Below are 25,043 nucleotides of genomic sequence, written 5' to 3'. Positions count from 1 at the left end.
TGGCTCTTTTCCGATTCCTTCTACGCCCTAACTGCTTACTTGACTTCTGAATTTCAGTCATTAGGATCTGACTATGCGTACTCTAGTTAGGCAGTCATGGCTTTCGAACATGCTGCTATGATCCACGGGTGCATACAGGCCAGCCTCAGAGGGAAGGTAGGGAAGGGTGGGGGTAAAGAGAAGAGATCAACCAAAGGACTTGTGTGCAAGCATATAAGCCTAACCAATGGACACGGACACCAGGAGGGTGAGGGCATGAGTGGGGGTTTTGGGGGAGGGACCACTGGGGGGATTAGGACACACATATAATACCTTCATCAATAAAGAAAAAAAGAATTTAAAAAAATACACATGGTGTATATGGCACAGATCTCTGACTAATACCATTCAGATAATCTACTTTGACTGAGCTAAATTTTGGATGTGCAAAATTTAAGGAAAGATATGATTCTGTGTACTATGGTTTTATGCCTTTTATATAACTCACACAATACCTTGTTATAGGTGGTGTGTGTGTGTGTGTATGTGTGTTTGTACACGTATAATTTTTGAACTCTCTATTAGAATAAAGGTTCTTAAAGGTCAGGACAATATCGTCCTTATCTTTGTAATTTTTTTTAGCACCTAAGAATCAGATATTTGACCAGTAAGATAAGAATAAATCCCATTTTAACGATTATTGTAAGAGAAATAAGACTCAACATACCCAATGGTGTACTTAGCACATAGCAGTACCTAAGAAGTAGGTCATTAAAAGACTGAGTGGAAAAATTCTTATAAAAAAGTCATAAACGAGGCTAAGTCTCTAGTTTGATGGTGACTCAGCTGTTGGCTCAAGGCCTGAACCAAACACAGACATCTCTCTGAGCACTTCTAAGCAGCTAAGCATGTTTGCCTTTGGAGTACAGCTCATGTTTCCATTAAGAATACATACATGATCAACAGAATGAGAAATTTGGCAAGTAAGAAATAATAAGAAACATATTTTTATAAATAAAACTTCAGAACTTATCTTAAATATATTTAGAGCATTACATCTCCATATATATAATTTACTAAAAGACAGTAATAAATGCCCTGCCACTGGCGTTTACTTTCAGGATGGTTCATTTCTTTTGCTTTTCCTAAATGTAGTTTTGCTTGTCTTCGTGTATAATAAACAAAAGTTACATATTTTCGTAGTGAGAAAGAAGCAGCTAAATTATTATACTAAGGTAAAGAGTTATAAATGTGAGTAAGTTCCTTTATTTAGTTAGGGATGAGTTGGTGTTGTCTGGCGCTAGACACAATGAAGACTTAGCATGCGTTAGTTTACAGCTGACAGATGGACAATAAATGCTATATTCATCATCCTCTCTTTTAATGGAAAGAAAACAAGATTTCCTGCCTAGGGTTACACAACCCCAGCTGAAAACTGTGCTCTGACTGGAGGTCATTAAAATCTTGTAAGAGAGTGAGGAAGCTTTTCCCGACAACATTTGATGCTGTGTCCATTACTATTAAGCAGATCATCAACTAGAAAATTTTACGGGAAATTATTGTTGTTCAGGATGTTCCAGACGCTGAGGAGTGTCTAAGTGGCTGGGAGAAGTTAATGTTCTCCCACTTTACCTAAGATTAGTGAAAAGTAACAGCCTATCTGCAGAGCCCTTATGAAAGAAAAGTTTGAATTAAAATGTTGGAATCATATTCCTGAGGAAAAAAGTAGATTCAAATTTCTAAAATAAAATGGTTACTTTCTCCCGTATACTCACTTGACATTTTTAATTAGGTAACTTCCCAGCGATATCTCTACAGCAACTGAGGAACTCAGGTTGTTTGAGCTCTGGACGTGAACTTCTCAAACAAAACATGTGGGTGGGATGATAAGAGCTCCCGTAAGCATGGCTAGTCTTCAATTTGGTAAATCTCACCAGAAAACTGTAATCTGCTGTCTAAAACCCTAGTCCAAGAATTGATTAGTTGCAAAAATACTGGGCAGTAAAGAAAGCCCACGTTTGAAGAAAAATCAAGTTGTATGCCCTGGAGATGTCCTTGTAGGACTATGGATATATTTTTGGAGAGAAAACACATTGAATGGATCAAAATATGAGGAAAATTAGAGTAAACACAGTATGTGGGAGAGTGAGGAGAGGCTGCAGTCCTGGCAGGCCTTTGCTATCAGTGTGTGGGGGTGGGGAGGCCGGATATAGAGAGAGATAAGAACGGAGGACAGGGAATCTGGGCACTGTAGCCAATGAAAGAGTCACGTGAGCAAGAAAATGTTCTCTTATTTGACATCCTGTTTTTATTTCACATCATAATTCAGAGAGTAGCTGTTGTCTTTTGATAATACCGCCACTGTAGATACTTTCTCTGAGTTACTTCCAGGTGATTTTTTCTCTCTGCCCTAGCCAAGTCTCTTATCAGTGCCTGATTTAAATGCTGCACTGAGCAAAACCTGTTTGTCAGAGATAATTTTGTTTAGAGAGGACTCCTAAAGAGGGCATTGTGCCACGAGGTCTCCGCTTGGGAGGGAGAAGACTGAAAGGCACAGCGGAGAGTTCATTGTAGTCTTATAAATAATTTTCTTCAAGTGAATTCCCAGCTAGAAAAGTCTTAATTCCTTCACAGAGAATTACTGCCCTGAATGTTCCTAAACTACTTTAGTCATACCTTCCTGATAGTTTTATCATATACCTGTCTTTGTCTCTCATCTATCTATCTATCTATCTATCTATCTATCTATCTATCTATCTATCCCTACCTATTTATTCATTCATCTACCTAAGTTCTATCCACCCCTATTGCTAGATTATAAGCTCCCTGGGGATAATGTCCATCTTACTTATTTTAGTTTCCCATTATCTAGATCAGTGCCTGGCACATAGTAGGAACACAATGAACACTGAATGAATGAAAATGAATGGAATGCTTGTTTTATCTGGGCAATATATACTAAGTGGCCAGATTATTATGATATCTGAATGCATAATAATCTGGCTACTCAGTGTGTGTGTGTGTGTGTGAGTGTATGTGTGTGTATCTGTGTGTGTGTGTGTGTGTGTAAATATTAGAGGCCTGGTGCATAGGTGGGGTCTGGCCAGCCTGGCCAGGGGGAAGGAACATGGGCAGTTGGCCAGCTTGCCTGCTGGTTGAACTCCTGGTCGAGGGGACAATTTGCATATTATTTTTTTATTATATAGGATATACACTGAGTGGTCAGATTATTATGCGTGCAGAGATCATAATAATCTGGCCACTCTGTGTATATAGGAGTATTATCTCCAGTATAAATGATCAAATCAGAGTATATAGTTCTTTGATTTTAATGACTAGGTTAGTCACTAATTCATTCTCCATGGGGAGTACAGACAGTGGTGTACTGGTAGATGTTTGACAACCAGCTATCCAAGTGGGAAAAGTTCTGATGGTTGATTTCTGAGGAATAAATGCTCCCATCACAGCTGATTTCATGTTACATGTGGTCACTATGCACAGAGCTGGTGCACACCACGAGGTGTGGGGTTTAGGAATACACACATTGTTTGTAGGACTCAAGACTCCCGAGAACACAATGAGTAAAGACAGCATATCAGAACTGTAAATTCGTCCTCTGTAAATCTTGTGAAAGATGGGACAGCAAGAACACTGTGAGGTAACAACCCACAATTGTAGGAAGGTTAGCCATCGGCCTAGGGCCAATACTTTTGTCTCTTGGTCTGAAGGACAGTTATAAGGTTAGTTCTTTTTCCTGGAGAACTTGTAGAGAGAGAATTCTTGGTAGTAGTCCATTATGACTTTCCCAAAGGCTAGCACCATGGGAACTCTATGCCTGTTATTCATAAGTTGCTCCTTGAGAAATGTCATCCTTTATTTATTTCTATTGATTTCTCCTGATTTGCAGAGATGGGCCTGCCAGCTTTGGGATGAAATCCCAGGCTCAGGTCTCGGGTAGCTGCAGAGCTCATGCTTTTGCCTTTAACAAGTGCATTTACCACTTTCTTCCTCAGAATCTGTAACTTCTCACCCATTCAATTCTACCGCTTATTGCAACTGTTCTCAAAAACAAACAAAAACCACCAATAATATCCGAATTTATCAGCCAGTAGTGTCTTTTAAGTTTTCTTCTTTCCTGATTTTGCTATTACATCTAATATTGATGTCCTCTCTCTTCCTGAAACTTCATGCCTTCTCAGAGAATGTATTCATAGCTCCTCCTGTCTCCCCACCCATCCTGTTGAATCTCCTTTGCTTTCTCTAACTTGATTTTAAATTATATTTTCCAAAAATTTCAATCATTAGCCCTCTTTTCTTTTCGCTATACATATTCCCCACGAGTGATCTAATCCATTATCTATCCATTTTAACTGCCATATAAGAACTACTAGATTCTTGTCTTTGGCCTTCTCCTCTATCCTAAGCTTCAGATCTGTATTTCCAGATTCTAACAGGACATCTCTCATATGTTATTTTGCAAATTCAATGTGGCCAAAACCCAATTTCTTCTCTTTCACCCAAAGCTAGATGTTTTTTTGTATTGCCTATATTATGACTAGAAGATTCTTCAAACAGATTAGAAACTTGCAGAAACCTACCCATAATTAAGAAATATCACACAAAAAATACTTCTTAGTCATAAGAATTCCTGATATTTAGTCTTTCTTAAATATATTTAAATGTTATAAGGCTGATGTTTGTTTATTTTTTAGAGAATATTTGTAACTTTCATCAGGATATAGGTGGAGATATTACAGATATTGAGTGGCAAGCTAACATCCCAAAAGCAGGAGCAAGGTCCTGGGAATCTGAAGCGGGTGGAACACAACGGAAATGAATGGATTGGGAATATAAAGTGGGGCTCCCATCAAATATTAATACTTTAGGAAATAACAAAGGAACTCAAAGTACTTGTGTAGAAGAGACTCAGGACCAAATCATAGCCTGAGTAACCACAGAGTGTTGGAAAACTTGAAAGGGTCTGAGAAGTACAATGACCCATTAGATTTAGGAGAGGGCAGAAATAATGACATTCTGTTGAAACTCTGGAAGAGGCCCACGACTCATTCCCTACGTGAGAAGACAGAGCAGCTTCAACCGGGCTTGCATTAAGAGCATGCGGATGGAGCCAACACTCAGAACATGGCAGGGAATAACAAGGATGTGTTGCCTGGACTAGAGCAATAGCCTCCACATGGGACTCCTTGTCTTCAACCTCCTTTTCAAATGCATCTTAAATATGCCATTAGCATTATCTTCTAAAAGCTCAAACTTGTTCATCTGAGTGACTCCTTCTTTAAAACCCATGAGTGTGAAGTGAATAGTGTACATTTTTAACTGAGTAATTTAGAGCCCTCCACAGTCTTTTCCCAGCCACTTTTTCAATATTATCTCCTAATACATATCCCAGTGTGCTCTATATTTCCATTCAAAGGAACTGCTAATTGGCTGCTCCTTAAGCATGACTTGTGCTCATCATATACTTCTAATAACTTCGCTAACAATCTCCCCACTGCTCGATAGGTCCCTCACCTCACGTACTATTCTGCAATGTAGTCACAGAATTCTCCACACAAATGAATACTTCTTATTCTTCCTTTGCAGGGATTACATTTTTTATATCACTTACAAAGCCCATTTTGTATGAGCACTACTTATGTATGTGTGTCTCTAATTTGATTATGAACTCCTAGATTGGAAACATTATACTTTTCTTCCTCTCTCCTTCCTTCCTTTTCATCCTCTCTTCTTTATTTTTTCATTTCTCCCACTTTATTCCTTCCTCATTCTCTCAGTTCTTTGTTTTACTGTTATTTATTTGATTATTTCTTTGGCAATTTTTATTTTATTTTAATGTTTCAGAACCAGAATCTAGAGTTATAGTTGATCAGCTCCAGAGACACCTCAGGTAGGCAGTTCTGAGTTGCAGAAAAGAGAAAGTTACTAAATGTGACCTGAGATTACAAAATATATTCGATATATGAGAGAGGACTCATATAACTACCTTTCTTTAAAAAGCCCAGCAAAGTTAATTGGTGCTGAAACATACTTTTAGTTATTTGCTCAGCACTGAGTAATTAAAAAAAAAATCACAATATCTTAAAGGTAAAAGTGATATCATATTGGGTTCCTCATTTTATTTATAAAATTAAAAGCCAGTGAAGCTAAATGAATTGACTAAAATTATACAACTTGTTAGTATAAAAGTCTATTTTTTTCCATTTAAAAATTTCACTTTTAATGGGATACTAGGCAAGCATATTTAGAACCTAAGTGATTTCTTTTTAAAATAGTCATATATTGTCTTTTTTACATATATACTTTAAAAATAAATATTTTATTCCTTTTCTGGAATTTTGAAAATTCTGTCTAAAAGGACATGTATAATCAAAATATAAAAACAGCATAAAAATAACACTACAATACCACTAGGCTATAGTTGGATAGATTTTAAAACAAGCGAAACTTTAAAATGATAAAAAAAAATATCATATAAAGTAACCTCTTTTCATTCAAATAAAAATTCAGGTAATCCCTTATTTATTATTTTTGGTGTTGGGAGAAAATGGCAATGGGCTTAGAAAGGAACATGTTCTTATATGACGGGAACCTGCAGACTGAGCCTCGCGGTGAGAACGCCCAGCCGTGAAAATGATCTGAAAAAGCCAATAATAAATCATAGCCATTTCTTTTCACTCAGGGAGTCATACAGAGCTGGTGAGTTTTAGTTCACCCATCAGAATGGAATTCAGCTGTCAGGTGTCTTGGATTGTTTTTTTTATTACCCCTAACTCACATGTTATCATCAAGAAAAATAACTCCCATTACTGGCATTCCCATATAGTAAGGTGAGTTCCATACCCGAATTCCAAACACACAATATTCCTACTTCCTGAAGTTATCACCAGCCAACAACTCCTTCTCTCATATGAGATATATTTCAAGATTAGCTATCTTATTTCCAGATTGGAGTATCATTTTACCATCTTTAAAATTGATAAAATAGAAATAATCAAAATTCCAGGTTTAGGAAAACATTAGTGGATTTATTTTGCCAATAAGTAGTCTCTGTTTTCTTTCCAACTGAAGAAAAATTACAACAAAATTTTGTGCCCATGATCAAAGCTATCATACAATAAAACTGTAGATATGTTCAAATTATAATTAACCAAATTAAATAGAAATTATCAGTGTAGATGGCTCCACACTGTTCTAGTTGATTAAGTGCACTAAATGATTAAAGGTCTTGATTTGAGTATTGATTCAAATTTAGCTACCAATTATTTCATGTAAAGTAATAGGCAAAAACATTATATATATAAATTTATTCTCTAAATCATAATTATTAAGCCAGAAATTCATTTTAAAATGTATAATTCAATAATCTGTGAGACTACATCTAGTAGAGAGCCTGACACTGATCAGAGATTATTGAATCAATTAATGAAACAACCTTAGAGGAAGGAAATGAAATACAAAAAACCTAGCTCAAACCTAATTTAAAAAAAAAAATTTAATGATTTTTTTTTTTTTACAGAGAGGAAGAGAGAGGGATAGAGAGTTAGAAACATCGATGAGAGAATCATCGATCAGCTGCCACTTGCACACTAGTGGGAACTGGGGATGTGCCCGTAACCAAGTACATGCCCTTGACCAGCATCGAACCTGGGACCTTTCAGTCTGCAGGCTGACGCTCTATCCACTGAGCCAAACCGGTTTTGGCTCAAACCTAATTTTTTAGACAATGCTATGATGTTAAATGAGTTGCTTAATTAATGAGGAGGTTGCCTAAAACCGAAGTGTGAGCAGTGATGTTTTTCAAAGCAGCCTCAAAGGACCATATATTTCCACAGCACTTTATAGATCACAGACTTCCCTCAGTTTGTTCACAGAGAAAAGGTGGGCTGTGAAGAACTACTGGGAAATCTACCCAAAGTCTTATCCCCTCAGTGGTAGAATCAGAATTAGAACCCATGTCCTCCATGTCTCAGCATCCTCTTGAACTGTGATTAACTCTAGACAGAAACCTAATCACATGCCCATCAGAAAATCTGTTTTTGACTCCTGCCAATCACCTACCTAGACTTTCTCCTGAAGTTCCTATCTTGTTCTTACCTTGGTACAAAATGTTTAATATTCACCTGCTCGAAACCTTTAAGCAAAATGCTTGGCCCTGGAGAGATGGCAAAAATAAATAAAATACAGTCCCTATTCTCAAAAAGTACATACTTTAATCCAAAAGATAATAAGTAAGCAAGTAATTACCGTATAAGATGGAAGATATGTACTTTAGGAGGTGATAAGTGCCATGGGTTCAGAAGGTCTGTAAGTTTTCACATTTCTGTTGTTTTCAATATTTTTATACTTGTAATGTTTTTTTTGTCTATACTTAATCTTTTTAGATTATATGGCATTTAAGTTAGAAGAGCATGCTTCTGCCCTATGTATCACATTTTTTCCTTCCTTATTTTCCATATCCTACTTGATTCTGTAAAGCAATTATCTCACTCCTCTTGGTGACCAATACATTCATCTCTTGTATCCCCTGTAAGGTATCCTAGCTGGTAGCAACCAGAAACTCTGGAGCAGGGGTCCTCAAACTTTTTAAAGCGGGGGCCAGATCACGGTCCCTCAGAGAGCTGGAGGGCCGGACTATATGAACTACTAATTCCTACTGTAACACCTCGGCTGCGCTCACTGCCCAAAAAACCTGGCGGGCCGGATCAGACTCCTCTGTGGGCCGCATGTGGCCCGCGGGCCGTAGTTTGAAGACCCCTGCTCTGGAGGGCGAGGAGAGCAAAGACCAATGCACACATTTCTTTTTGCTGGAGGTGAAGTAAGACTGCTTCCTCTGTGTGTCCTCAGGCAATATATAACAAAAATTATTGCTTTTGTCAACAGCAGCTTTTGTCCACAGACTGACCCTTTTACCAGCACGTGGCTGAATGCAACTTCTTTAAAATTCTTTCTTTTGTGAATGTTTAGAAACACTATATATACTAAAAAAAGAAATTAAAAATTCTCCTGCAATTCTATAGTGTTCTTTACCACATAAGGTGTTGCCTTAGTCATCTCAAATGACTTCTTAATCATTAATAAGTATCTTTTCTATATTTCCTGGTGTGATGTGGGGTTATATAGTAGAAGGCAGCAATTCACAAATACATATAAAGAAAAATGACTAGCCGAAACCGGTTTGGCTCAGTGGATAGAGTGTCCATCTGCAGGCTGAAAGGTCCCAAGTTCGATTCTGGTCAAGGGCACGTACATTGGTTGTGGTCACATCTCCAGTAAGGGATGTGCAGGAAGCAGCTGGTCAATGTTTCTCTCTCATTGATGTTTCTAAGTCTCTATCCTTCTCCCTTCCTCTCTGTAAAAAAAAATTAATAAAAAATATATAAAAAAATGACCAATGTTTAAATGTCCCCATAAAATTAAGAATAAGAAAACCATATTTCAAATTAAGAAAAATAATTTTAAAATTAAACTTGCAAACAGAAAACTAAATATATTCCACCTGCTAGGATGTGAGAAAAATGTAGTTGGAAAAATCAAGAGAGAAATAAAAACATTTTTAGAAATCAAAAAGTTTGAAATAATGTATTTACCTAAAAATCAATATTCATTTATAATCAAATATGCTTTCATAATGTATGAAAGTGAACATTTAAAATACCATTCATTACTTTGTAGAGGTCTGTTATGGGCGAATTATGTACCCCCAAATTCACATGCTGTAGTCCTAGCTCCTAGTACCTCAGAGTGTGACTGTATTTGGAGACATGATAAAAACATGTTATGTGGGTGGGCACTAATCCAATATGGCTGGTGTCCTTAGAAGAAAATAAAATTAGGACACACACACACACACACACACACACACACACACACACACAAAGGGGTGACCATGTGAGGATACAGCCAGAAGGTGGCCATCTGCAAACCAAGAAGGTCTCAGAAGACACCAGACCAGTCAACACTTAGACCTTGGATTTCTAGCTTCTATAGAACTGCAATAAAACTTGTTTTTATTGTTTTAGCTCCCCAGTCTGCGGCATTTTTTTATAGCAGCTCTAGCAAACTAACACAAAATATTAAGGGGGGAAAAAACTGACCCTGAAATTAGAATCTTTTAAATTCAAAGATTAATCACATATAAAACTATAAAATTGCTAAAATTCCATGAATATTATTTTAACTGTAGATCTTTAACATAAGGCAAGGTAGATTTGTATTATTATGAGACAAAAAGCAAGTGAATAGTTGTTGCTTCATCAGCTAAAACATGGAGGAAAGATATTCTCCTTTGGCTCAAAGCTTTAGGGTGTGTGTGTGTGTGTGCATGTGTGTGTGTGCATGTGTGTGTGTGTAAATATAATTCTCTCTTGCTTTGAATTAAAGTTGAAGTACTATCAGCTTGCTAGAGAGTAGAAATGGTAAACATAATTACTTGGGGTAGATAAAAAGTTGAGTAAACTGATAAAAATAAGACAACTCAAATAAATTTTTAGTCTCAAAAGTTATCATTAATTTTTACTTATCTTCTCTTTCTACCCACATATTTTTAGGATTATCTTCAACATCTAATAGATTGTTGATGGAAAAAAATATAGGCCTGAACCTCCAAGGGCTGTGGTATGAGTGCGTTATCTGTTGGAAACAATTTTTCTTTTCCCATCATCATCATCATCATCATCTTACAGCTAACATTTAATTATTCCTTATTATATTCCATACTGATTAAGAGTTATACATGTATATGGATTTAACCTTTAAAACAATCCCATGAGAGAGGTACTAGGATCACATGTCTGATAGAATAAGAAATCTAGGCACAAAGGTGTTAATCCACTTGCCCAAGGTCATATAGCCACAGAGGAAAGATTTGAACCCTGGCAGTTGGTGCTGGAGTCCACACTTTGAACACTACTCTGCAGTCATAATCCCTGAAAATAAGCTGAAGGGTAATGAACAAAACTGCCTCCATATCGCTACTAGTCACGTAGATTTTAGAAGCTGTGCTGTGAATGTGGCTGCTGCTATGGTTACAGTAATGCCCACCAATAGCAAGGAGTTAAACTTGCAACAGCTACTCCTCCCTTGATATACTGGTCATCCCTTCCTTTTGTTATCTCAAAGATAAGTCAAGAAATTAAGTAAATTCATATGGAAAATTTTTACTTTTTAATTCTAGCTTTGTGAATTTTAATTAATGAGAAATCTACTTTCACAAACATAAATAACAATAAAACCTCAGAAGAGAGAAAATAGAATATAAAATCCTATTTTGTTAGAACTTCATGCCTTGGTCTTAGGATTACAGGAAATCAATGAGAGTTCAGATCCTAACAGAGGCCACATAAGATCAGGCCTATCTGAATAGCCCAAGGCAGAAATATAAAATAAAATAAAAAATACCTGGGAAGGCATAGTTATCACTTCTGATATCAAGTTCAAAACATTAGAGATGTATCTGAAATATACCATTAAAAAGCTATTTTCTGTGAAATTTACTGAACCTATTGGAAATTATTCACACTTTTATTTTAGGGGACAATTTCTAAAGCTTAGAACCCAGTGAGGAAAGGCAAGGCTATTTCTGTTTGTCTTAGGTTACCTCCCTTGGCTTTACACTGTGCCATTTCCAGCACACAAGAATGCTGTGATGAACAATTGTATGTTCACAGCGTCCATATTTGGGCTTGAAAGATGATGCCGATGTAAGAATCTCTGCCTCTTCTAGGTTCTATAGTGGAGAATCTAGAAACTCCTCCTGCTCATCACATGTGCACATATGTTTACTTAAGTCTTGACTTTACCAAAGAATGGAGTATAATGGAGAGAAACTGAAGGTTTAGGAGGTAAGGATAAAATATACGTAAGTATATAAAAATCCAAACTGCTTTTCTCTATCACACAGGTAAATAAACCACAAATATGACATGATTGCAATGATTACATCACTAAATCATAGAATACATAATAACTAAATGTTGTGAGGAAGATTTGTGATTTCCATTCCTTTATTAACTCTTAAATAGGTACGTTAGAACAAGTTTTCCCATGACTTTGGCCATTAATAATATCATGAACTTTAAAATATTTTGAAAATATAAAGTCAATGGAGAGCAAGAGCAATGAAATAATACTTTTTATTACCTTGGTAAACCTCACACCTCAACTAATTCCCAAAAAGTAGTTTAAAAAGACTCTGGCTAAAAAACCTTACACCATCTCATGAATATATATATATTTTCTAATACCTCATTTATAAGCCAGAGTCAGTTAAAATACTATAAAATCAAAAAAATTCTATTTGTGTGTAGGAAAACCGTAAGAAGATAATAGTTCTTAAACATTTTGAGGGTTTTAGAGCCTTTATAGGTTTTATAAAATAAAAAATTCTAAAGTAATTCTTTTTCAGATCATCTATGAGTTTCATTCCTTTTACTTTTTATATTATATAGTGATTTTTTAAAATATAAGGCAAACTCTATACCTGAAAGTCGATATACACATACATAATAAATTTCAGCATTTAATAATATCATGGGGCTTCTGAATTATATGTTCATGTCTGACTAATCTGCAGTCAGCTGTTTAAGAGAACCTAATGGCTTCGTATGATTAACTGAGTATTTTACAACTTTTAAAAAGAAAAATGTCTTGCCTTTGAATGGTAATCTTGTTCCAGTCTGGGGTCTGATCCGGCTACCTGTTTGTATTTGTTAATTTTCATTTGGCGATTTCTCTCCTCTATATCCATAGCACCTATCGAGTAGAAAAAAACCCATAAAATTAATGTTCAGTTCTTATTTGTGAGCCCATAGTTACAGGACGTATAAAAGAAGAAATGCTAGGCTGATTTATTACTGTCATTCAAGGTAAATATACAAATTAAATGTACTGTTTTTAGATATATTTAAAGTATGCAATTTTGCAAATAAAAGCATGATTATTAAATATATTAAATAATTTTAATCTGTAGAAAATGCAAATGAATTTAAACAAAAGACAAACAAATCTTCACTAGATAATAAAACACTTTCTGGTACATGTAGGTCAATGAACATAATTTGACAACACATAAATTTGACAAGCGTACTATTATAAAAACTTTGGATTATAATACATAAAGACTTGATTTATTTAATGGAGAAAAGTTGTAAGTTTAATTGGTTTCAAATACAGTTTTACAATTGGGCTAATAAGATTAGCCCATGTATTAAAACAGGTTGCCCTAGCATATATGTGGGTGCAGTTATCAATATATTTTGAACTTGAATTTTTAAGAACTGGGATCAATAAAGAAGTACTTAGAATACTACTACTCAGAAGAAATCATGACAGTAAAGGCACAGAGTATTACTGCGGTCATTTCAGAAAAAGAAAAAGAAAACTAAGGAGGTGAGAGAGTGAGATGGTAAGCTTATTAAAATGAGATTAATGCTCTCTATAACAGTTAAGGGCTCTTTAAAAACTTTGGTTAGGACAAGAACTGAGTTCTGCTAGCAAATTTTAGCAAATATAAAGAAAGTGCTTTAGAAGTATACTTGGGATTTTTATTAAAGATATTTTTATAGGAAAACTAGAGGCCTGGTGCACGAAAATCGTTCAAGGGGCTGGGCTCCCGCCGCCACAATGGCCAGGGGCTTCGCCTGAAGGTCGCCCGGAAGGATGCCTAAAAGGACGTCAGGTCCAATTAGCATATTACGCTTTTATTATTATAGATTCCATTTCTCAAGTAAAATAAACAAAAACTAAATCTCAATTGTACGCTACAAATTTTCAAACTGGGAAAAATAATCATAGCTTAATAGGCTGGCAACTGTGATAAAATGTTGTCAAGTAAAAGCACTGAGTGCAGGTAGGAATCTAAATACACTCACACATACCCCTTGCCTAAGATCATAACTTGGAACTGCAATAAAGATATCTGGATAAAAATATGCCTGTTTAAAGGGAGGCATTTTAATATTCATTCTTAAAAATTTTATATATCTGATAGTTCTTAATAGCAACAAATTTTAAGTAGAAATCAATTAAATAGTATGAAGGGGAAAGGTTTCAAAGAGGACTAAGAAAAATCTTAAATAAAGTAATGTATAAAGACTTTACATTATAAGACCCTTAAGTATAACAGCAAATTCAAATCAATTATTCAATAAAGTGAGGCACTCAGTTCATTTTAAGTTACATTTTAATAAAAATTTGATAATTGACTATGCTTTGTGTCAAATTATAAAATGGGAACATACATATCATGTTAACATCAATTGAATGACACATAAAATCAATTGAGTGCCTCCATAACAGGAATGTGAAATATAGTCAAGTATTGTATCATATCTATTAATTGATTAAAATACAAGTTTAGAATTGATTGTACCTCAGGAGACATTCTCAAAATATAAGATAAAAATAAGGTAAGATTTACCCCAGAGGAAGTGATGCCATTCAGGCATCAAAAAAGATGTATACTGAAAGAATATTAGCTAAATTGAGAGCTTGGGAATGTTTTTTTAGAATGTTTCATTTTGATATTATAGTTTCAAAATAGTATTTTAAATATGAATAGCACCTACTGACAAAAGTTGAAATACATTTTACATATGCATATATACATACGCACACATACAAATCCATACACACACACACACACACACACACACACACAAATATATGTCTTTTCTAATATTTAGACTATTTTCTGAACATCAACCTCTGATGAAGCTACATTAGATTATTTCTGATTACTAGGTAGTATGGGTTACATGCTGGAAGGAGCTAGCATACTTTTTCTGTAAAGGACCCAACAGTAAATATCCTAGACTTTGCATACCATATCACGTCTGCCAAAACTCTGCTACTGTAACATGAGGGCAGCTACAGACAATGCATCCTCAGATGAATTCGGCTGTACTCTAATGAAACCTTATTTACAAACAGGCTGCGGGCCACAGTTGGTGGGACCCCTGTGTTAAAGTATATTGGTTTAATATTGCTTAGTGATGGTTTAGAGATTTTGTAGAATCAGGTTTTGATGATGATCTTATCACTTACATGCAACAGATAACTGGGAGCTATAAGAGAGATATCAATCGGTAAATAGAGTTTGCATCTTAACCTTTTAAATGTGTTATCAACTAAATTCCAATCTCAAACACATCTCTCAACTCCAGACTCAATCATCATCTATAGATGGTCCTAAATGGAAAAATACTGTTAGAGCCTTAACCAGTGAAATATCAAGGGACCGCCTTAGAGAATATGTCGTCAGCAAACAGGCAAATATACATATAACTTCCAACTTAAAACTCTCCTATGATGCTAATCCTTAGGACTGAAACCCAACATGCCATTCTATCCCATTCCTTTTCTACATGTCATCAAACTATTCTCGTAAGGAAAACACTCCACAAATAATAATATCTTTGGAGAAGAATGCACCCTATTGATAATGAGATCCATCATAAAAAAATTCTTTCACCAGCAAGTTCATTTTTCTTTGCTGGTCTTCTTTCCTAAGGAAAAATAACCTAGGAATAATATTTTCAATAATATTATTTTGGTTTCAACCAAACTCAAGTCTTCTTTTTTCTTTCCCTGAGGAATGAAAAAGCAATTTAGAGACATCATTGCAAGAAAAAGAGCTGTTCATTCTCTGGCTGGGGAATAAAACACATAATTTCTAAACTTTCAACTCGGATGTCCAATGCTGTACTCACAGAAAAGGAAAATGAGTGAAATTGTTAAAGAGCAGGTTTTTGTTCACTATCCAATTTTTTTCAGATTTACTCTGCAAATGTGCATACAAAAGGTCCCCAAAATTCTACAATGACAAATAATCATTTGATCACAGAATCTACTCCCTCACCTAGTATCTGTTAATATCTTGCTATAATAACGGCAAAAATACATTGTGGGAAATACTGGCTTACAAGTGTAGAGGGTAAGTTTATCTAAGAATTTCTAAAATTCACATTCTTATATGCGACAACACTACATTTATTACAAAAGACATGTTAGTACTTTGATTGGATTCTTTAATTTGAGCATGCTAAAAATTAGTCATTATCTGTTCAGCATCAAATGTCAGAGCCTTTCAAATTATAATAAAAAGTGATTAAGAAGTTAATGCGACAGTCACACTTCTTAGACAAACACATTTACAACAAAAGTTTGCATATATTTCTATTTGTTGAAGAAATAATCTATTTAAGTGTATTAAATTAAAATATTTAAGCTATCGGATTGGCCTTCCTAATAATGCTCATTTAAATTATAAAAGGCTTTGTTTTTTCCCTCCACTCTAAATATTTTAAGGCTGATAACAAAAATGAAAATCAAATGCAGATATGCTGAAATTCATAAATCTCTCAAAATGCTTTTCTCAAATTGGAAACTCCAGTCCATCCTATGTCAAATAATTTTTAAAAATCCAGTATTTTGTTGATTCTGATTTAATGTGTATTCTAAACATCGTATCAAAAATTTTGTATCTATTTACTTTTATATATACATAAGCCATTGACTTGTTCTTAAGTCAATAAGCTTAAACCAATCAATGATTACTTTAAACTTAAAAAAAAAACAAACTACTTCATGTGTCTAGAAAGTTAAAGTCATACATATAAATGTTGCTGAAACAATCAAGTTTAAAAATTTAGCTCTAGGTGAATGTTGTATCCAGACATGAAGTAGAAAACAGGCCAATTAACAAGCAGCAAGCCAGTGGTTCGTAGGCTTCACGTCTCACGTGTGCCACAAAGATCAGCGCCCACTCAGGGAGTTTGTAGTATTCGTCTTGTTTGCTTTACACACACACACACACACACACACACACACACACACACACACACACACAGTTCCTGCGGCCCCAAAGCAGCTTTACACCCCACATTCTTTGAAGTGGGGACACAGGTTTAGCAGTAACTTCACAAGGAGGCTGAACAGGAGTGAGCAGAAGATGACACTTGTGATCTTAAATGCTCAAATCCCGGGATCTCCAGAGAAAAATCTCTTGAACCTAATACCCACGCTCCAAGAACGAACTCTAACATTCAGAAAAATGTGAGTGAACCTATAATCACAGACATGGAAGTCTAAGCTTATGAATCTTACTGAAATCTAGAAACTACATCAGTTAGTACCCCAAATTGTCATAGCAAACTTAGTAAGTTTTAAACATCCTCTCTTCTCTCCTATCTAGCCTTTTCTATCTCTAGGTAAGTGCGTGGCGCCAGCTTAAAGAAAAAGCCTTCCTTTAACTAAGATAAAAAAAATTATCATGAGAGTTTCTGAGGAAGATAACAATATCTGTAATTCATTTTTCTTTGGTTATTAGTCTTCACAAAACTAAAATGTGCCTCTAAACAATCTGAAGTTAGAAAAAATTTATGTTATTATATTTAAAAATAATATATCAAGAACTTGTGAAATGATCAATAAATGTTAGCATTTCGTAATTGGATTTATAACTTTTAACCTTTTAAAAGATACATATTAAATTTGTTTTCCAGTTAAGTTAAAGAATTAAAAGCATTTGTGCAGTATTAAGTTTTAATTAGTAATGAAGGATTGCCAACAAAAACTTTTGTTGAACTATTCAAACAATTGATAGCACTATAAAGTGTATCCTTAACAAATCTAATTGATTTGCATAAAACATACTTATAATAAATGTCATCTGAACATAAAACAAAATATTATCTGTAACATTTTTCTGACTGAAACTATAAAAGTATACTACTTATATAGTAGAAGCATATTTTAAAAATTATTTCTTGCCAAACAATTGAGGAGAGGAAACAACTACATTTTACTATCCTATTGAATCTTTCCCCCCTATTTTATTTTATATTTTTCTTTATTAAGATATTACATATGTGTCCTTATCCCCACATTGCTCCCCAGCTCATGCCCTCACCCCCATGGTGTTTGTGTCCGTTGATTAGGCTCATATTCATGCATACAAATCCTTTGGTTGATCTCTCTCCCTTACCCCCACTCTCCCCTACCTTATTGAATCTTACTTTACAAACTTTTCTCCTAAGCAAATACAATGTGGAAAAGGCACAAAACAAAACAAGATTCCAGGCAATAATAATGAGATCGACAGAAATGAGATATTCCAAATGAACTGTTAAAAAGGACCAAATTCATGTATTCATGAGTTAGGTGAGTGCCAAATTATATGCAATGAAGAAAAATGTAAAATCGGTGTATGCTGCTGTTGGTTCACTTAGAGGTGACAGTTACACAGGAGAACACGTGGCTATTTATGTTTATTTTCGAGATTCGGTAGGGTAGACTATAAAAACAATTTACTGATGTTTTTTCATAGTCAGAGGAATATGAATAGAAATTGTTGAAATGACATTAAATAAGTATGAATTTAATATTTTGTCATGTTACCATTTTATTTTCAAAGGCAGTGCAATTCAAAAAGAAAATATTGTCCTTGATTTTATTGAATATCTTATTTTTTTCAGTATCTAATAAATGTGAAAAGTTGTTTTTCAGATTGACAGCCATATATTAGCTTTTGACAAAAAATTAATGGTTATTTATATTCATGTTTTCTCATGTACCTAATGTACAAAGCTAAAAAGTAAATTACTTTAAAATACAATATATTTGGGACTGTATATCAAGAGACTCTTACAGTGGTCATATTTTTTTAACCTGAAATTCTACTCCCAAGGATCTTTCCTAAATAAAGAAATCAGTGTGCAAAGATGTGCACACCAGTACATTCATTGTACCATGCTTGATAATAATGAAGGCTTAGGAAAAGAAACTCTAAATGTCCAATCACAGGGCATTAGTTAATTGCACTTATGGCATATCCACAGAATACTATGCAATCCTGAAAAATGTGAATGTAATGTGCATGTACAGTCACATATGAAAATTACATAAAGACATTGCAAATAATTCTAAAACAGATTAAATGATACAGTAGAATTGTTTATAAGCCATACTTTCAAAAACTATTCATAAATATATATGTACATAACCTATGCAAAGACAAAGAGAATGCAAAAGATTTAAGGCTTATACATCAGCGTGTTAGCATTTATCATCGGTTATTGGAAGTAAGTATAAACACGATTGTTGTTGTTTTTTTATTTGGGTTAAGATGGAGCTTATAAAATATCCAAAATGATTATATCTTATTTAAAAGGAAAGTGTTATTTTAAAAAATCACAAAATGTATGTTTCTATGAAATATGACAAATTATCTAGTTTGAAAACCTTATATTTTGTTATAATCTAATAAAAAATGCTTTGAAAATCAATGTTAAATAATTTTAAAAATGCAAATGTGCAATTATTATTTAATTTACCTTAAGAATAAAATGACCTGGTATGTTATAAGATTTTCCATATTAGTTTTCTTCAGGTGTGGAACTTAAGAAAGTACACAGCAAGCTGTTTAATAGTTACTTTAGCCCTAGCCAGTTTGGCTCACTGGATAGTGGGCCTGGGGACTGAAGGGTCCCAGGTTTGATTATGGTTTGCAGGCATATCCCCAGTAGGGGATGTGCAGGAAGCAGCTGATTGATGCTTCTCTCTCACTGATGTTTCTAACTCTATCCCTCTCTCTTCCTCTCTGTAAAAAAAAATCAATAATATATATATTTAAATAGTTATTTTAAGATTATTCATAACCACTTGTCTATAAGGAATTTTCTGATATTTTACTCTAAAACTTTATTATATATTAGAACTTAATAAGAAGTACATGTTGTTAAATTATTTGTTAAAAACAGACGTAATACAGAGAATAACAAATATTGGAACAAGTTAATTGAGAAGTATGAAAATAAGTATGTGAAAAATGATAAATTATGTGCCAAATTATATCTATATTAGTACTGGAGCAAACAGAAGCATTTGCTTTCAAGTGCAAACAACCTTGCCCTGGCCGGTTTGGCTCAGTGGATAAAGATCTTGGGTTCAAGGGCAAGTACCTGGGTTGCAGGCTCCTCCCTGGCCTGGGCCCTAGTTGGGGCATGTGCAGGAGACAACCGATGGATGTGCTTCTCTCACATCGGTGTTTCTCTCTGTCTTTCCCTCCCTCTTCCCATCTCCCTAAAAATCAATGGAAAAATATCCTCGGATGAGGATTAACAAAATAAATAAAAACAAAGCGTGAACAAACTTAACCTTAACTATGCAATTAAGGTACACACATTTTGAGGGATACTTATTTCCAAATTGATTAATTTTGAGAAATTTTCAACTGTGATCATTAGAAACTGACATATTTGGAAATATGAGAAATAAGAGAAAATAAAATTTGATTTTCTTTATGATGCATTTGCTTATAGAATTATCTTTCTCAGCTCCCAGGAATGCAGGAAAACGGAACTTCATATGTGCATAAGAAACATGAAATTAAAAAAAGCATAAAAGCTCTAGAAACTTACAAAACTGTTCGCTACCTTGAAGCTCATAGTTATGAGCTACACTCTTTTGAATTGTGTCCTAAACCTTCACAATCTATTTTAGATATTTAGGTTACCTGTCTGCTGTTTTTCTGTTAACTCCCTGCCATATTCTTTATTTTTTTTTTTTTAATATATTTTATTGATTTTTGTACAGAGAGGAAGGGAGAGAGACAGAGAGTTAGAAACATCGATGAGAGAGAGTCATCGATCAGCTGCCTCCTGCACACCCCCCACTGGGGATATGCCCGCAACCAAGGTACATGCCCTTGACCCGAATCGAACCCGGGGCCCTTCAGTCCCCAAGCCGACGCTCCATCCACTAAGCCAAACAGGTCCCGGCCCTGCCATATTCTTTAAATAATACTTCCAAAGAGATGTTATAGGCAAATCTCATAAACTACTTTCACGAGAGTCCAAAGAAACTGATATTCAAACTGCATTTGGGTCTATATTTAGGACTAATTGGGTAATATATAAGAACAACTCATTTTAATTTAGTGCATTTTCAATCATTTTTCAAGCCAGATTTATAAAGGCATAATTAACATAAATAAAAAAATTTATAGTATTTAGGTGCAAAGTTCTATGGCATCTGAGAAATGTCTATAGGCCTGCAGCCTCACCACAATCAGGACACAGAGAATTTGTCAGCCGAAATGTGCCTTGAGCTGCTCAGGGCAGTCCTCCTGCCTGCCAGCCCAGAGACCCGCTGACCACCAGATTCTGCCAGCCTGTCCTTTTTCTTCCATCATGTTTTTAAACTAGAATTTTATTGAATGAGGCATGGAAAATGAAATGTAGCAAAGCTTTAAAAAGTACAGTTAGTCTCTTGTGTTCTAGAATTTAGTATTAGATGCTCCTGCACAATTAAGTTCTTCAAAAGACCTTTACATGTGTTGTAATTATGCCACTTAATCAGCAAAACTGTATGTGATGGGACTTACCGTATTTTTCAGACCATAAGACGCACTTTTTCCCCCCGAGAAGTGGGGGGAAAAGTCCCTGCGTCTTATGGTCCAAATATAGCCTACACATATACTTTAAAAAAAAGTTTTTTTACTTGCCCGGCTCTGTGTGGTCTCTGTGTGCTTGCCCGGCTCTAAAATGGTTCTAAATGCTGCTGTTTACTTTACAGGGTTGATTACATGTGTTTATGACTGTGATGTTGGGTTTTAATGCACATAAAATATTTTAGGACACTATTTGTTTCAGAATCTTTTTTTCTTCATTTCCCTTCTCTAAAAACTGGTGTGTCTTATGGTTCGGTGCGTCTTATGGTCCGAAAAATACGGTATTTTCTCAATTATTACTTATTAGGAAATGTATTCAAAGTCATAAAATAAGTGGCTGAGATTGTCTGTCCTCCAAAATATAGCAACTGAAATATTTATTCATGAAATCTCTCTCTTCTGTCTCTGACAGACATGGATATACACACACATACCACAGTCAAACAACCACCACCACCACCACCACCACCACCACCACCACCACACACCACCACCACCACCACCACACACACACCACCACCACCACCACCACCACACACCACCACCACCACCACCACACACCACCACCACCACCACCACCACCACCACCACACACCACCACACACCATCACACACCATCACACACCACCACCACCACCACCACCACCACACACCACCACCACCACCACCACACACCACCACCACCACCACCACACACCACCACCACCACCACCACACACCACCACCACCACCACCACCACCACCACACACCACCACCACCAGCACCACACACCACCACACACCACTCTCATTTAAATCTTCCTTTTTCCAGTGTCCTCCCTTTTAACATTTCTTTCTTTTCCTTTTTGAGTTACATCTCCTCGTTGGCCAACTTTGTGTGTGCATATGTGTGATGCTTCAACTTATTTCCTTATGAGCCCAAACATAGACTGTTGTTTTTAATCTTTAATATTCTTTTCAGAAATTCCTTCTGATTCTCATTCCTTTACCCTGAACTGGCTATCAACCTCCTTCACACTCTGCTTATCACCTATAATTCCACCCCCCCATAATTTACGCCACATAATTAATTCAATTACTTTTACTTAGTAATGTTTTGCTTTTCATTAAATTGTGCCTTCCACACAATTAATTCCATTCCTCATCCTTACTCTCACATCCTGCATGCCATCCCCTCAAGTCTTCATACAGGCTGATAAAAAGAAACATCCTTCTCTTTAGTTAAACAAAAACCTAATTTATATCAATGTTTTCTTTCTTTCCTTCTTTTTGTTAACCCTCACCAAAGATATTTTTTCCCATTGATTTTTAGAGAGTGGAAGGGAGGGAGGGAGCTGGAGAGAGGGAGAATCATCAATGTAGGAGAGGCACATCAATTGCTTGTCTCCCACACGCATCTCTGTGCCAGGGATTGAACCTGCAACCCAGGTAAGTGCCCTTGACCTGGAATCAAACCCCTGGGCCCCTCAGTGGGCAGACAGGCACTCTAACCACCTAGCATACTGACCAGGGCCACAATGTTTTCTTTATAGATACTTGATTACTAACTTGACTTTTAATATATGTACCCTTTTCTTACTTTTTATGTACCCTTTCCTTAAGAGTCTAAAGATTTATAATTTTTTTTTTACCATAACTAGCATCCAGAGCTACACTTTATTCATTCACCTCCCTACAAATCTTCTTTTAATTGATTTTAGAGAGAGGAATGGTTGAGGGGAGGGAGGGAGGGGGAGAAGAGAGAGAGGGAGGGAGAGAGGGCGGGAGGGAGGGAGGGAGGGAGGGAGAGAGAGAGAGAGAGAGAGAGAGAGAGAGAGAGAGAGAGAGAGAGATCAACTCATTGCTTCACTTATCTATGCTTATGCATTCATTGGTTGTTTCTTGTATGTGCCCTGACAGGACTGAACCCACAACCTTGGCATACGGGGATGACGCGCTAACCAATTGAGCTACCTGGCCAGGGCCACTACAAATCTTAACTATTTAAAACTCTCATCTGTCACCAATACTTAAATGCATTTTCAGAAAAATATGGATAGCCTAAATTAATCTCCTCTTCTGAACTTTAATGCTCTTGCTTCGTCTTCTGTTTACTGATCTTTATAGGTAATTTGCACAGCTGGTTTCTTCTTAGTCTTTTGGTTTAATTAAGATATGACCTCTTCAGAAAAAAAACAAAACAAAAACAACTTACTAGATTACTCAATTTAAAAGATCTCCTTCCCTACCCAAGTCATAATAGGCCACATAAGGGTTTTTTAAATTTTTATTTTATTGTTTAAAGTATTACAAATAGTAGTGCATATTCTCCTCCCCCCCATTGACCTTCCCCCGGCCTCCTCTACCCCCCAGCACAAATATCACTTATAAAAATCTACACTTATCTTGGCCCTGGCTGGTGTGGCTCAACTGTTACAACATTGGTCTGTAAGCACCAAAGGGTCTAGGGTTCCATTCCTGCTGCAGTTTGTCCAGAAGGAAGGACACCTGGAAGGACATCCGGTCCAATGAGCATATTATGCTTTTATTATTATAGATTATTTTATTATTATTATTATTATTATTATTATTATTATTTTATATAATTATTTTATTATTATAGATTATTCACTATATTCCCTATGCTGTACTTTACATCCCCATGACTATTTTGTAACTCCAATCCCAGTTTTTGTTTTTCCCCTAAAACGTATGTTCCCACTCTCAATAACATGTACCACCATCTATCTAAACTAGGGGTGTCGAACTCAATCAGAGAAGGGGCCAAAATCTAAAATCCAGCCTAAATCGCGGGCCGAATGGTTTACTGAACAGTCATAAACTGACAATGTCATAAACTGACAGCAGAGTGCAGTGATGACAGCGCGGTGCGGGCCACATTGCAAGGCCTGGCGGGCTGGATTTGGCCCGCGGGCCTTGTGTTTGACACATGTGATCTAAACGTTCAGTCACCTGAGATTTTTATCTTATTCCTCCTTTCCCTGCATTGATAATACCTAATCTGTAACTAAGCCTTTAAATAACTTCTGATGTACCAATTGCCTCTATTGATACTTTAATCCAGCTCATTATTATCTCATAACTGATTGATGAATTATCCTCATAAATTACCTTTCGGCTAATAATACACAGGTACATTTTTTTTTTTTTAAATATAGTTTCTAATCATTCCAGAAAGAAACATCTGATCTTGTTGCTCCCCTACTTTATGCTTCAATAACCTACACCATCTTCAGAAACCTTCCCTGCATACTTTTCTGAACCTGTTTCAATGACTGCGCCTGTATCATTTCTTCTCCTTGAAATGCTTCCTACACATGAGGCCAATATCTTTCTCGTTTTTAACATTCAACTCAAAGGTCATCTTTTCTATGAAATCTTTCTTGAACTAATATCCACCCTTTTCAGGAAGCGATCACACTTTGTGACTCCACTAACATGCAAAATGTTAAATATATAGATATATAATTTCTCATTGTACCTTTAATATTATTGTGTTTACTTGCTAGACTCACATTAGAAATGCCCACAAGGATAGGGGGCTGTATTGTGCCCTGGGATTTCTAGCACCTAGAGCAGTACCACACAGCAGGAG

The 25,043-nt window shown here is 35.6% G+C and overlaps 1 protein-coding gene across 50 annotated transcripts in view; it reads right to left on the bottom strand.

Annotated features, from left to right (window-relative positions):
- Positions 1-25,043, bottom strand: part of RIMS2 (regulating synaptic membrane exocytosis 2) — a gene marked incomplete at its 5' end in the record, with an annotated part of 298,413 nt that overhangs the window by 72,566 nt on the left and 200,804 nt on the right. For 31 of the 50 annotated variants that reach the window (XM_084864496.1, XM_084864498.1, XM_084864501.1 and 28 more), the window contains one exon: positions 12,650-12,750. The exons of the other annotated variants lie outside the window; for them this stretch is intronic. In XM_084864496.1, coding sequence (XP_084720622.1) covers positions 12,650-12,750 — 101 coding nt within the window. The remainder of the gene's footprint in view (positions 1-12,649; positions 12,751-25,043) is intronic. 50 annotated transcript variants of the gene reach the window in all.

The sequence above is a fragment of the Pipistrellus hanaki genome, assembly GCF_964339955.1.
Source record: "Pipistrellus hanaki genome assembly, chromosome: 17".
NCBI classification, from domain to species: domain Eukaryota; kingdom Metazoa; phylum Chordata; class Mammalia; order Chiroptera; family Vespertilionidae; genus Pipistrellus; species Pipistrellus hanaki.
Note: the sequence above shows the minus strand (reverse complement) of the source record. Positions and strands in the feature narration are given on the sequence as shown.